We start from the raw sequence: 14,876 nt of genomic DNA, 5'->3' as shown, positions 1-14,876 counted from the left end.
CTCCTGGCAGGCAACATATCATCATGTGAGCCTGAAGGGGATAATAAAAAAATACAAATAAAAATTGAAAAAAAAAAAAAAACTAATACCACCATCACTCCCCTTCAAACTTCTCATGATGGATTTTGTATTCGCCCTCGGATCAAACGGCTCAGGTCAGCTGGGAATAGGTCACAAAGAAGACATCTCAGTACCCAAGCCAGCCCTATTCTCGTCTGCAGCAGGCGAGCTTTCCGCCCATCCAACATCGCCAATCGTCAAGGTCGCAGCCGGCGGGAACCACACTCTGCTCCTGACAGAAGACGGCGAGATCTACAGCTCTGGCGATCCGGCCTCTGGAGCATGCGGTCTCAAGTCAGCAGCAGCAGATTCAGCCGAGGCAGGCCGACAACGACCGCCCGTCTTCCACAAGATACACGTCCCCACCGAGCAGGCAGCCCAAAGCCCGGGCCGCCTGATCGCCGCCACCTGGGAGGCGTCCATCATCACGGGGCCAGACGAGCAGGGCCGGAGGAACAGGCGCGTGTACAGCTTCGGGTGCGGCAGCAAGGGTGAGCTCGGGCAGGGCCCGCTCATCATCCGCATCCCGTTCGCCCAGCCGATTGCAGACTTTCCCCCGCCAGATAACGAGGTCGTCGACCTGTCAGCCTGCATGGGCCACGTCGTCGCCGTGTTGAGCAACGGGGACGCCTACGGCTGGGGTAATGGACGAAAGGGGCAGCTGGGCGCGCCCGAGGGCATCGTCACCGAGCCCCGCAAGATCGAGGGCGTTCCTTTCAAGGTTGTCAAGGCTGCTTGCGGGAAGGAATTCTCCTGCCTCGTTGGGGAGCCTGGCAGTGGAGATATTGCCGTGATAGGCCTGGACAAATGGAGCGTGCGATCTTCTGCACCAACTTCAGTCCCGGGCTGGCGAGACGTGCAAGCTAGCTGGGGTAACATCTACATCTTGCAGGCCGACAGAAGCGTCCTCAGCTGGGGCAGGAATGACCATGGACAACTGGCGCCGTCAGGACTACCCAAAATGTCGCAGATTGCGGTTGGCAGTGAACATGTCGTCGCCATAGACGAGGCACTTGAGACTGTTGCTGCCTGGGGTTGGGGCGAGCATGGAAACTGTGGTCCTCAAGTTCAAGGTGACAACTCACAGGGCAAAACTGGGTGGACTGTCATCGCCTCTGCCAAACATATTCCCCCGGGTTCCTCTATTACAGCTATTGGTGCTGGATGTGCCACCAGTTGGATTATGATTGGAAAGCCTGCTAGCTAAATCGGGTTTCTGAAAGCATCCCCCAAACATTCGCATGACAGAATATGTCATGTTCGGATAACAACAGCGGCTCAGTATCTTCAAGGCCTCCTCTTCTCTAACCATGACAAGACTTCCATGGATATGAACCAGGAGTTAGATCATATCCTCATGAGAAGAGACCAAACCGCCGTACGTCCGAGAGCAGCTGGGTTGGCTCAATCTCAGAGGGAAGACCAGTGTCATACGAGTCCTCTCTGCGAGGCTCGGATGGAGCACTGAGATTAGGCCGGTCGCTAATCCGTAGAGTAGGCGGGTTCTGTGCAGGCAACGACTACGTTAGCTATGTCCCGGCAACGTTTTCTCGGAATCGTACCGCATTGGCTACTTACAGGGGCGTTGCTAGCGTCCCAACCCAGGGCACCATTTTCTTCCTCGTTTTCGTCCTCCCCATTGACAGGCTCCCACATTGGATCATCGTCTTGGGCGACAAACATAGACTCGGATCGCATTGTTGACATGGGAGGCGGTACCGGTGGCGGTCGCATCTCAAATTGTGATGGTCGAGCTGGGGGTGGAGGCATAATGACACTGGGCTCCCGAGCTTGCGAGGGTTCTTGACCTTGCTGTGTAGGTGCTCTCGAGTTTGATGCGGCCCTGCTAGATGTCGCGTCGAGAGCAGGCTTGGGTGTTTTCGTGACTCGGCCCTTGCGAGTCTTGGGGCCGGCGGGACTTCTCTCTCCAACCGTCATGAGAATAAATTCGCAGAGGATGCCATCGGTGCTATAATAGAGCTTCATGGGACGGCCTGGGTTAGAATATCTAGCGGAAAGATCTCCCGCTGTGGTCGTGGCGTGTTGTAGAATAGCCCGAAAGTCCTTTACTGGGATGATAGTGTGTAGCTTGTCCTCAACCTCGATATCGTCAAACTCATCCATCTCGACCGCGATAGATGTGTGCAACGGCTTTTTCAGAATAGCTTCGTGTGTGCGTGAGACATGTCAGACTCGGTGTCGGGATTTTCGGGAGTGGCGGTCAGGACAGTACCTACTAGCATCGTTTGAAAGTTTGAAGTCCTTTTCAGTGTAGCATGCAAAGTTGACAACTCCTTCACCCTCTGTATGGATGTCAAGCAAGTCGATACCGGGACCAAAGTGGTCCATTAGTTGACGTAATGTGCGTGACGCGATGGTCCAGTGGTTGACAGCTTCAGCAGGGTCAAACTTGACCCTCGTAGGAGCCTTGGCCTCAAATGGTAAACTGTGTGTTGCCGTAATTCCTACGAGACTCGAACGTGAGAAAGAAATCTTGCATCATGGCTTTGCGTGGTTCAGCAGCCACTAACCATTTCTGCATATGATCTGGGCAACAAACCGGCTCTTGGTGCCTGGTCCGTCATTGATGGCAACATCGCATCTCTCAATGGTTGTTTCCCTTTCCCTGTCTCGGCCTGGATCACCACCAACACGGACTCGAAACACCGAGAGCAAGGCCTAGGTAGACGCGTCGCAAGATATCAGTCACTTGGCCATGCAATCGACGGCGAGTAGAAATCATATGGAGCCCTGGCGCAGAATTCAAGGAGCATTTTGAACTTGCCCTAATGTACAGGATGCAGTAGAAGCGGTCCCTGTACTGAGCGCTGCCCTCGAATGAATATCGCGAAAAGAAGCGGTTCAGGTTGAAGATGAAGGATATGTGGGCCGACTTTGTCGCGTTCAGCCCCGTCAGGATAAACTTATCCTTGGTTGCATCGAGTGAGACGTCGTCACAGAACCTCAAGAGACAGGTCAAGGCGTTCTGAAGAGCAACGACGCCATCCTCGCTCAATGTGAAATTCAAAATGGACATCGTCGCTAACCCCCGTGACTGCAAACAGTCAAGTTACAGTGGTGCGCAGGTGGCGACCGTAGAAACTGTCGAGTTGGACTGACGTCAAAAGTACCTAGACTAGAACTACTGTAGAATAAGCCGTGAGCTCAAAAGTTTAGACCGGGCAGTTTCACAGCTGAGGTGACCACCAGGCAGCGTCCTGGGCGTCTCTTCACGTCGCCTCAAATGAATGATCTGCGGGTTCCAGTTCCCCGGGCAGGAACGTCCAGTAGGTTTCCAGAGTTGGCGGTTGGTCATATAGAACTTTCCAGCTTGGGATAGGGCAGAATCGCTCAGCATTGGCCTCCTTGGTCACAGGCACTTTGCGGTCAGCCCCGCTAAAAAGTGAAAATCCGGCCCATACTACAATTTTCGCCAATTCTAACAGTCAGAAATAATATGTCGAACAAAGCAGCAAATAATCAAGTCAAATTTTGGTAATAATGGGCAGAAAATTTGATAGGAATAATGGCATTGTATTATTTTAACGTCGCGTATTAATAATGCTCTGTAGGCTATGTTGTCGCTGGAGCACCCCAGGATGCATATGCCTACTCTCATCGCTGCTCAGACGTGAAAAACTCCCCCAATTCCTTATCTTAGTCCGATAAAGAGTTAGGCGGAAGGGGTCCTCGATGATTTTTGGGTCAATATGCACGAGCTGTCCATTCTGGACTGCAAATTTTACCGTCCCTGAAAACCCTGCCTTTAGGTAAGAAATGAAACAAAACATTTCTCTTTCGGAACAATCAACTTTCCCAAGTTCACCCGGAACATTTGTGTGGGTAAGGACAGCCTCATACAGCGCCATAGCGGGCTCGTCGTCCATAGGCTTGGCAGTAATTTTGAGCACAAGAATCGCGGCTGAAAGGAGAGTGAGTTTAAAATTCACAGTGTCGAAGCTGTAGGGACAACTTTTTTTAATCAGAAAAAAAAGTATTCAATAAAAAACAACAGGTTGTTAGTTTTTTAGTAGATGACGATGCGGATAAGAGAGTGTCGGTGCATGTAAGGGCCATCCCTTCCGAAAATGAAGAGGGTTCCTGCATTTTTATTAAAGATAGCTTTGTTCTGAGTGTCACATACAGATACACTACTTGAAGAATAACCTAGATGCGTATGAATTAAAATAGTACCATGATATATTTAACATCACCTCTCAATGCACTCGACATATCGTTCTGAATCATGACCAGATTTTACAGTAATTATTAGAAGGATTCCATGGCAAGGACAAAGTTCAAGTAGATTGGATTGGATACATGCCAACCTTTGTTATTCAACGCGACTACTTCCGGTTATCATGCGATTTCTACGGTTATAGTGTGTCTGTACAAATTTAGAAAGTGAACAGGCAGTTGCCCAGTTTGATTCGGACATGCGTGGAAAATCCCGAGAGGGAAAAAAAAAAAAAAAAAAAAAAAAAAAATCTTTTCCATTTCGTCGTTTAGCTGACGCTAAACCGAATCCTGACGAGCGCGCGGCAGGGCGGGTCCAGTGAGGTGCAACTGGCGCCAAACCAAGGGCCCTTTTCAGCGAGTTGTTGATTGCTAATACTTGACATATCTCTTGGCTGACCTTTTGGCTGACGATTTCACGAATAGTTTTGGACAAGCGAATTTTGCAAAAAAAAAAAAAAAAACAATTGCATATGGACTGGTATCAGACTTTGTACAGAGTAGATTCTCGGCAGGCGGTTGTATATTAAGCTTTGTGGTCAGCTTGCTATTTTTCTTTTTTTTTTTTTCTATTAGTTCTCTTCTTTACTCGCCAACACCATTTGCAAGGCTGGGCATGAGTCGACGATTCTTGCAATTTCCTGCAGGGTTCCTATTTATCCGCCCTATCCGGACCCGGACCCGCTCTATACCGGGAAGGCGGCTGTTGTCACTGCAGACGACCACATCGGATCCGTGCCGACAATTTAAAGATCGTCATCAAGAGTCAGCGAGGAGGAATAAGGCCGTACGCTGTGGGACTGATCAAAGCCCAGTCTCCAAGTCCTTTCGGTTCACTGCCAGCATCCATAGCATGTCTTCACAGCCAGTGCCGGGAGCTGCTGCTGCTGCCCCCAAGGCGTCACAGACGGGTGCTTCAGGGGCCGAGGCATCATGCAGCACGACGGTGGGTGACAAGACGGCGGCAGCGCCGAGCGCCCCCGAACCGGAACCCAAGCTGCCTCCGTTATCTGCAGCCGAGTACAGGGAGTACAACCGCCTCGCGGAAATGATGACATACTTTGTGAGTGTATACCATGGGAGGAAAAGAAAACAATGACAGCAAAGCCACATGTAAACCGCCCCCCCCCCNCTGTGACATCGGCGTATTGCAGTGCATATATTGTTCTAACCATAAAAATAAAAATAGCACAATCACTTTAAACAAACATGGAACATGATGTACACAGCCGCCGGCAACAACCGCCGCCCGGCCAACATGTCGCTGAGGCAGTTCATCGACACGGGGCTTACCTTTGTGCGGCAGCTGACCATGCACCACAACATCGAAGAGGAGCTTCTGTACCCACAGCTCGCCGTCCGGATGGACGAGTTCCGCAACCAGGACGGCAAAAAGGGTGGTAGCAAGCCCAACCGCAAGCAGTCGGAGCTCATCCGCCAGCACCGGCTGATCCACGAGGGCATGGACCGGTTCGAGGACTACCTCACGGAATGCCGCCGCGGTCAGCTCGACTTTGACATGGCCACGCTCAAGACCAAGATGGACGACTGGAACGACGTCTTGTGGCTTCACCTCGACGCCGAAGTTGAGACGCTCAAGGCCGAGAATATGAGAAAGTATTGGACGCTGTCAGAGATCAGGAGGTTGCAGATTTGAGAAGAAGAAAAAGAAAAAGAAAAAAAGAGCGGGGACGGGAGGAGGATAGGAGAACGGGGGGAAAGGATCTTGACAGTTTAGTGCGGAGGGTATAAAATCAGGGAACTGTCCTTTTTTTCTTCTTTTTTTTTTCCCCCCCTTATAATCATTTATTTTTATTTTTATTACTATTCTTCAATTTTCATCCGTTGTCTGTTGAATCTTTTTCATTTCTCCTTAACTTTTCTGAACCTTTTTTGACTGAAGATCAGGCCAAGACACAAAACATGTATCTGACAGATGCATGAACCTCGTCTCCTCTTTACTCTTTTGATTCGAGCGAAGTCCTTCCTTTCTGCACGTGCACTACCTACTCCATACTTTTCCTTTCCCCCCTTTCTCCCCCGCCTTCATCCATCAGACATTACCGAACTTTGAATGAAATCGTTTCATGTTTTTTTTTTTCTCTCTCTCTCTCTCTTCTTTTTAAACCCTCCGCCCTTCGATTCCCTCACTTCTCCTGTTCTCACCATCTTTGGTCCATTCTCACGCATAGGGGCCAGAATATCAGCAAGGTTTTCTTGTCCCTTCTTCCCCCCGTTCAACATGCTCGACCACACTCCTGGTTATGAAACACTGACTAGGCATAATATGACGTACGCCCGGCGGTCACAGCCGAATATCCCAATCAGGTTTTGACACTCATTTACTTGTTGCAAGCTGATTCAACATTTGGCCATCCGTTCAAGGTCAATAGCTAGCCAATCCTCAATGACCTGCCGTTGTATGCGTAAAGTTCAAAAGTCGAAAGAATATCCCATGTATCTTGAGATTGTCTTGATGTTTTCCCCTCCCCCTTGGTTTGTTTGGCATGTGCACGTCAGGATAGATGTTGTTTCGGTAGATCATATTGAACGGTGATGCCCGTGTATTCTGCCTGCTGTGAAGCAGTGATTCTAGACTAACTATATCCAGGGCCAGGTTCGGACTCCCATGCTTTGACGCAAGAAATAGAAAAGAAAAAAAAAAGACTGATATCGGGGCCGGGAACAACACTCATTTCGTAGCCCGTAATAACCTAGATTTGATCAAAATCAAAATAGGATAAGAAAAGTGAAACGTGACAGAAATTCTTTAGGACAGACTTGCTTTGTTGATATACGAACGAGCAAAAAGGAAACATGCAGTTAGAAGATTAAGGAAATGAACCAGCCAAAATCCAAAGTTCGCCTGCCTGGGTAGAAACTAAAAAAAAAACCCGCCCTCTAAAAAGTATGTTTAATGCTAATTCATGACGGGCGCAAACAACGGCCCGATCATGTTCGAGAAGAAAAAATAAAATAAAAAGATCGGCTCACCCGGCCAAACACCATGTTATGTAGAGATGGTTGCCTCGTGCGCCCAAGACGTCAGAAAGTCAGTTGGCTGACAACTCATGGTGACGAATGGCCAGGTAGAAGCCATCATTACTTCGTATAGACAAGAAACGCACTCGGGTGCTGGGGTATATGAGATGCGTTGCAGTTAGGAAGTCAAAACCATCGCTCGCTTTATCATGCATCCTGAATCCAAACCTATAGATAATGATGAGTGGTTAGTGCATATTCGGAGCTGATGGTTCACAGACTTCATCGAGTCTTGGGACGGTGGTTGAACGCTTACCTCCATCTTTCCATTGTCTGACCTTTCCCTCCGGGCCATGGACTTTGATGCCATGATGGCCATGTCCAGGTCATCCTGATCACCCATGGTAATCATTGTTCCGCCGTCTTCGTCGTCGCGAACCTTAATCCTAACACTGCGTCGGGATGCAATCTTGAACTTGTTGCGGATCTTTTCGACGAAATCCGAGTACTCGCAGGCCATTCCGATCAAAATCATCCTCGTGTCGTCTGTAGCCGTGTAGTGCACCTTGACCTTGATGTTGCGAATGTCTGGTCTCCTTGACTGACCTCGTGACGAGCTCGACATAGAGTTTGTTCCGGGACGGCGGTTGGATACCATCTCAAAGTCGCCCTCATCGAAAGATCCATCGTCAAAGTCGCTACCTTCGTCCTCCTCCTCGATATACCTCTGTTGCGGTGCCCTGCGTTGTGACCGGCTGCCCCTGATGCTGCCACCGCCGCCACCAGCTCCGTAGTTGTCGTAGACATCATCCAAATACCCTTCATCCTCCTCTTGGGATCGTGGCCTTCTCCGCGGCGGCTCGCGCTGCGAGTAGCCTCGCGACGGTGCGTTAGAAGGAGCTCGGCTGGGAGCCCTCGAGCGTTGCTCCTGGGGAGATGTGGTACGTTCGTAGCGGTCATTGGGTCTTGCCCTGTCGATGTTCAATTTGGCTGGCATTGGTTTTGGTCCATTGCGGACAGAAGCCGCACGACTCATACTCTGCTTGTCATTCTCGGGCGGCGGCGTGGGAGGAAACACGTTCCTGCTGTTGGGTGGCTCCGACTGTTGCCGAGCTCTGCTCTGCAACCCAGGCTTGACGAGGTTCGTGGCAGCAAAGGAAATGTTATCACTGGGCCTATCGTCCTTGACATCGGCCTTGCCAGAGTTCTTGATCTCGGAACCGGCGAATCCGGTGAAGGCGTTGGACCTGTCCGACGCAGCCACCAATCGTGCCTTTCCGAGGTAATCCTTCGTTTTCAAGTTTCTAACTTTCGCATCGTTGGGCCTATAAACAACTCCGACTGGAATTGAGAAGACGGTGTAGCCCTGTGATTATTGTGTCAGCAATCTCGGTTCATTTCCAGACAAGACCTGATCCAATATTGAAACTCACCTCGGCCTCTTCCCGAATTGCGTCGTCAATGACGTTGTGATCCTCAACAACCTTCTCCTTCACTGCGTAGTTCAAATCCTGTAAACCAGCATCCTTCTGCTGCAAGTAGATATAGCAGAGACCACGGTTGAAGAGAACCTCGCAGGAGTAGAGCTTGAACATGAGACCAAGCTGAGCGTAGTCGATCATTGTGTTGCCTCGGAGGTACAGCAGGGTGTCGTTGAAGTTGGCGAGAGCCTCCTCGAAGTCACCCAGCAAGAAATTTGAGACACCCTGTTGAAAGTAGGCAACAGCAAGGTACTGATCAAGTTTAATGGCCCGTTGATAGCATTCGACCTGCGAAGAGAAACGTTTGCTTCTGTTAGTAACGTATCCAGCGAAGGACTGTTCCCTGGTTTGCAGTAAAGCACCTCCGAGGTGGTACATACGGCTTTCTCATGCTCGCCAAGCGTGGCGTGGATCACACCCATGTTGAAAAGAATCTTCGAGGTATCTGAGATCTTGTCAAATTCCCCAAGAGCATCCTCGAACTCATTGTTGTCGTACCGGCCCAAGGCCGTTACCCACGTTTCTATCTCCTGCAGTTGGGGTGGTTGTGTCAGTTAATGGCAGGTTTGTAGGCGTTGCAGCGGCGCCGACAAGGAAATATAACAGAGCGTAAAGAGAGAAATGTAAAGAACAGAGAGTGAAATCCATAAAATTATTAATGATAAACGTACCTGTTTGAGCGACATGCCGAAATCAATTAACTCTCTTCTTTTGGGTTAAAGATTGTTTCTGTCCAGACTGGTGTGGTCCAGAGAAATTGCTGCGTATATGTGCGAAGAAGTCGCACCTAGCTCGTTGCAGGTCGAGTTTGGGGGGGGCAGCGAGCGGTTCAGTTGGGTTTTGATAGGGTCGATGGTGGAACCACAGGGCGGGGGGGATTTGGGTTAATAAGATCGGTCGCAGTTGATGTGGCTGCGCTCAGTTCCGAGACGGCAGGACCTGGGTCCCCCGCTTTTTTTTCTTTTCTCTGGCACCCTGCTCTCCCCTTGTACCGTCTGCCACTCAATTCGTAAGTCTTGTTCCCCGCCAAACCCGTAAAGTGGATGGCCCTCTTTTTCAGTGGTGGCTCAAAAATTTTAGTATAGCCTTGGCGCCTATAAGCTGGACTCGTCACGGCCCAGGCGGTAGTCTTGTCGGGCTAACGTCGACGCTGGTTGGGCAATAGAGTAGAAACTCGGACCCAGACGCCTCGAAGGCGAGCGACGTGCAGACCTTGGCTGTTTGTCGTGTGGTACCGGCTAGCAGCACACACGGACCGATTAATGTGGTGGGTAGGGATAAAGGAAATAAACCAAGTAAGGTATCAAGGAATAAAACAAGCAAGGGAATATAATTAATAAGAAAACTGTTTCGGCGTAGAAAATAGAAATAAAAAGGCTTAAGGTTGTCGGCGGATGTGCGCACAAGACACAGAGTTGTGCTCAAGTTAGGTTCAGTTGGCTTTGATGTGACAAAAGTGCCTTCTCGTTGCTCGCTGGACGAAGGTTTTGGAGTGGACAAGGTAGCTACTTCAAAGATCAGGTGCCAGACCTCTTCGATTGGAGATTTGTGATTAGGTATGTTTCCTCTCTAGGTTGTGCAGCGAATTGAGGGCCGTTTGACCGTGTGCTTGCTTGCTGGGTTGTGCAATTAAGACAAGATTAGGCCGGTATCGAGGCAATGTATGTAATGTTGGAGCTGGATGTAGCGTCCTCGTATTGTATTGGACCTCTACAGATCGGACGTCAATGTAAAGAAAACTCGCGATCGGGGGTGCCGTCGTATTGGATTAAGTGGACAAGATGATGGGACGCGCAATTACGCTATACCGCGGGGAGTCAGGTTGAAAATACAACGAATGTGCCGTAAAGAGGAAAGTTCTACCAACGTAGTAGACGACGGGTCCAGGGGATAAAGAATGAAGGTAAACACAAAAAAAGAAGTAAGAGAAAATAAAAAAAGAAAAAGTAAGTTACGGGGAGACGAGGGAATGATGCCACAGACAAACACTTGACGATCAGACAGAGAGGATGGATAGCTTTCAATCATACAGTGCGCGATCGCTCGACAGAAAACCACTTGTGCCTGTTTTAGCCCCTATTGTGACCTCGATCTTGCCGAACGGGGGACCAAAAGGCTACTGTACATGTACTGTCGTTGGCCACAAGTCTGCAAGTATTGTCTAGGTAGGCTTCACGCTACAAGGCAATCAATGGGTTAACAGTGGGCCGATCCACCGCCGACAGTCATAGACGGGCTGACCTTGGGAAGACGGGATGTTAGTGTAAGTACCCAAGAAGCACAGTCCCAACCTGCCCAGGCACACTAGCATCGTTACTGTCACTAATGCAGTAGTATGAAGTACTGTACTTGGGTTGGAACCTGTCGATAAAAGACGGGAGAAAAGCCCTGTGCCCCTAGGCGCCTTGGCTGCGTGGACTGCTTGGGGTGAAGAAGCTCTGTGCAACGTCTTCCGCTTGTCACGGATATTCAGGCATTCGTTTTTTGCTGCTTGTCCCTTGTGAAAGTGAGGCTAGGTACAAGGGTCAAGGGTCAAGGGTCTGGAGTCAGGGACGGGAGCCGTCTAATACTGGGTACTACAGGTTGGAGCATGTCGCAGGGCAGAGCGGCTTTGTTTCCAGACCTTTTCGTGGCGCTGAGCCAGGGGCTCGCTACGCCGTGGTGTACAGATGGCAATGAAGCAAGGGGAGGGGGGATTGAGAAAAAAAAAAAAAAAAAAAAAAAAAAAAACTCCCATTTCAATTTTCCTCTCTTGAAGTTTTTTCTTTTTGCTTTTTTTTTTTCAATCCGCAGGGAATGGTGTAACAACCACTGGGAATGCAAATAATCAGATTTCATCATACTATAATTACGTAGAGGTTACCGTATGTATAGATTAGGTTCGATTAACGGCAGCAAGAACCCCCGACGTTAAATCGAACCACCCAGCCAGACTCGATTGATAGAATCGAATGTTCTGAACCCCATTTTTTCTGCAACTCAAGGTTACTACTATGACAATAAAGTGGTACAGAGAGGTTGTGCGGTCGGGGTGTGGACGGATGTTCACTCGCGGCACATCAAATCAAGGGCCAGCCACTGTCAGGGATGCCAGACACGTGTGCCAGCTCCGAATATAAGCCAAGCCAAGCCAAGCATCGTACTGGCGCTGATTTCCCCATTCGTCGACAGCTTCCGTCTGCCCCCTAATTATCACTCAACTCTCCGGATATGCCATGGATTTCAAAACTCAGCTTCAGATTTGGTGAACCACCGAAGGAAGAGGTGAGTGAGTGAGTGAGTGAGTGATCTCAACGGATTACGCACATTACCAGTAATAGCCAGGTACCTACCTAGATACCTACCTAACCACTTAACCTTACTTACGGTATGTGCATCGTATTGTGTACTCCGTACCATACTAACTGTACTCGGTAAGCACCTACCCCTGCAACATCACAGCACCCACCAATCTCTCGGTGCCTGGCAGGCGGTTAGAGGGCCTGTCTTATGCGGCCATGCGTGTATGTACAGTACTGTACTGATGCACTTTGGAATCCGTTCGCATGCTTCCCGTGCGTCTCTTGGCTTGGTAAGTCCAGTACCTTGCCGTATTGATTTACCTTAATTTCGAGCCCGAGATAAGGGGGTGTATTTTTATTGTACCGGTATTGACATTTTCTTTTTACTTCTTTTACCCCTTCAATGTCTTGGCTGTAAAGACCAAGAAGAAGAGTCCACTTTAAATATCGGTTCGGCATGCCGTTGTTCATTAGAGCTACTTTAACGTTGAAGCCTTCTTTTTTTTTTTTTCTCGTCCCTTTCTTTTTCATGTCTTTAGTCTCGTGCCTGATCGAATGGGGTGGTTTGTTCTTCATCTCCAGTCTATTGTCTGTGCCCCGCTTCCTGTTTCCTAATGTTGGTCTATACTGTGTGCTCCCTGACTCCCTCTCCCAACTGTCATTGTATGAGGTTTTGCGGCGCAAACACATCAACGGCAGCCATTTAACAGAAAAGGGCCACAAACAGAACAGGTTCCAGAAAACATCAATGCCAATGCAGCATACTGTAGACAGGTTGTCGCAAGGGTTCTTTTTCCCGAATCAGGCCCTTGTCTTCCCAAGCATCATGTGTTCCAGGATGCTTGTTGACCAACCGGCTTATTGGCTGCAGCCACGGCACTTGGGCCAACTGGTTTTTGGTTCCTTGGTTGCTACAGACTACATTACAGTATACTACAGTACCAAGGTACCGATAATTAAAGTAGTAATACATGGAGGCCATGAAGATTGCTCCCCAGATGTCGGTACGCCTGTTGTAGGTTCCGCCGATACAGAGTATCTCTATGGATGGTCCTTCCTCTAGACTGGCGTATCAAAATACATGATTTCTTTTTCATTCTTTTTGTCTCCTCCTGTTCGCGTCCTCTGACGTGGTACGTAGTATTTTCCTCCACCCCTCCATACCATGCAGCAAAAAAAAAAAAAAAACCCCCCACTAGCCATTACAGAGGATACCCCCGCCAAGCTTTGGCCAAGCAGTAAAGTGCCATAGCCGAACTCCCCTTGATTGAGAATCCCATCAAGACCTCGTCAACATTCCCATCCCCTTTGTTACAAGTCCCATCGATCCCTCAGTCTTGTCCACCTTTTGTTGAGTTTTACGTCGCAGCCGCTGATCGGACACGTACGAGTTCATTAGTCTGTCAAGTCGTTTCAACGGCTGCACCTGTAGATCTTGTCGTCGCTCGTTGCCCAGAATAAGAACAGCCGAGGTTTTACGGCCGGAATTCACATCCTATCGAGGGATGAAAGAAAACGTCCAATCCTCCCTGTCCCTCCCACCAGCAGATCCAGAGAACATAAAAATGGAAGCGAGTAGATTGAGCAAACTAACAGCAGGATCGCGGAGGATTGGCCGCAGATTTCGTCCACGATAGCTGTCACACTTGTGGCACTGACGGATGGAGTGAATGCGGCAGCTCGGGTAGGTTGATTCGTGGGCTGACTTAAAGCCGACTTTTGACTTTTGCGTGATGGCTCCTCCAAAAAAAAAAAGGTATGATTCTGCGTGTGTATGCGCTCGACCAGATCGGGTGTGTGATATTGGTTCACGTTGCTTTTTTTAGTGTGAGGCGCTTAGAATCCTTGGAAGTTCAAAAAACTAGTCTCAAGCAGCTCGTTGCTTACAATATACTTTTGTCCAATTACAGAGTAAAGATCCGTTCGAAGCTAGTCATTTCAGCATGCATTGGGGAAAAAAAATACCGATATACTATATCTCCATCTGGGCGCTTACAAGAGGATTTTTTGTGGCCAGTCACATGGGTCATCACAGGTGGTCCTCATCAGACCAATTTACGATTGGGTGAAAAAGAAAAAAAAAACAGGACTGAAGCCCGATGTCGATATGTACGTAGAAGCGAACCCCAAGAAACATATCTCAAAAGCATACGTACTACTATACTACTTACTGTACGTACCACGTATTTCGGACCCAGTCAAAATCCACTACCCAGGTAGTCAACCCCATGCCAGATTGTCAGATTATAGATGATTAGACAAAAGAAAAATCAAATGTGGAATCGGTGATCGGATCGCAAACAAAAGTCCTGACTAACTGATGATCACTTTCTTTGATTGATTACACTAGCCCCCTTACGCAAAAGCTCGGCCTATAGAATATACAGTACCAAGAACTACATATGTACGTACCTTACCTACCTAGTAATGCTACCTTAGCCTACTACCCCTGGTCCCCACGAGCCATCGTCGTCTAGTCTAGTTACTTTTTAAAATGTACACCGACGACTACTGTATGTAAATATTAGTCCAAACCCCCCTTGAAGAATATCTTGGCTTTTTTTTCCCGTCCTGCAGAAGAATAAGCCATGGAACACTCAATAATGATAACCATGGGATGATATTGTGTCACGACAGGTGGGCTACAAAGGGGCGGGTCAAATCCGAAACTCGCTTGGCAGGCTTCCTGTTTGAGGCCTGGCAGGTCTCCCAAACCCAAACCCCCCCCTCCTTTTCGCTCGTTTCTTCTTCCTTCGTCCCAATGGAAAAAAGAAAAAAAAAAGAAAAAAAAAAGAAAAAAAAAAGAAAAAAAAAACTACAAAGTACCTAATCCATA

General features: G+C 48.8%; 4 protein-coding genes across 4 annotated transcripts; 2 read left to right on the top strand and 2 right to left on the bottom strand.

Annotated features, from left to right (window-relative positions):
• Positions 1–118: 118 nt before the first annotated feature.
• Positions 119–1,267, top strand: PgNI_09440 (uncharacterized protein; the record flags this gene model as incomplete). Its single annotated transcript, XM_031129424.1, has 1 exon — positions 119–1,267. The coding sequence occupies one exon, from the start codon at positions 119–121 to the stop codon at positions 1,265–1,267; it is 1,149 nt and encodes a 382-aa protein (XP_030978197.1).
• PgNI_09439 (uncharacterized protein) lies at positions 714–3,097 on the bottom strand (the record flags this gene model as incomplete). Its single annotated transcript, XM_031129423.1, has 4 exons — positions 714–1,565; positions 1,639–2,225; positions 2,298–2,506; positions 2,856–3,097. 4 exons carry the CDS (start codon positions 3,095–3,097, stop codon positions 1,416–1,418), a joined length of 1,188 nt encoding a protein of 395 aa, XP_030978354.1. The 3' UTR covers positions 714–1,415.
• A 1,775-nt stretch (positions 3,098–4,872) lies between these two features.
• On the top strand, positions 4,873–6,034 carry PgNI_09438 (uncharacterized protein). The gene is made up of 2 exons (XM_031129422.1): positions 4,873–5,359; positions 5,486–6,034. Exons 1-2 carry the CDS (start codon positions 4,913–4,915, stop codon positions 5,951–5,953), a joined length of 915 nt encoding a protein of 304 aa, XP_030978355.1. The 5' UTR covers positions 4,873–4,912; the 3' UTR covers positions 5,954–6,034.
• A 777-nt stretch (positions 6,035–6,811) lies between these two features.
• On the bottom strand, positions 6,812–10,782 carry PgNI_09437 (uncharacterized protein). The gene is made up of 5 exons (XM_031129421.1): positions 9,431–10,782; positions 9,140–9,289; positions 8,712–9,047; positions 7,595–8,644; positions 6,812–7,506 (listed from the first exon to the last, which is right to left on the bottom strand). The coding sequence occupies exons 1-5, from the start codon at positions 9,443–9,445 to the stop codon at positions 7,486–7,488; spliced, it is 1,572 nt and encodes a 523-aa protein (XP_030977455.1). The 5' UTR covers positions 9,446–10,782; the 3' UTR covers positions 6,812–7,485.
• Between the last annotated feature and the right edge of the window lie 4,094 nt (positions 10,783–14,876).

Source organism: Pyricularia grisea (genome assembly GCF_004355905.1).
Source record: "Pyricularia grisea strain NI907 chromosome Unknown Pyricularia_grisea_NI907_Scaffold_7, whole genome shotgun sequence".
In the NCBI taxonomy this organism is placed as follows: domain Eukaryota; kingdom Fungi; phylum Ascomycota; class Sordariomycetes; order Magnaporthales; family Pyriculariaceae; genus Pyricularia; species Pyricularia grisea.
The sequence above is the reverse complement of the archived record's forward strand: the minus strand, read 5'-3'. Positions and strand labels throughout refer to the sequence as shown.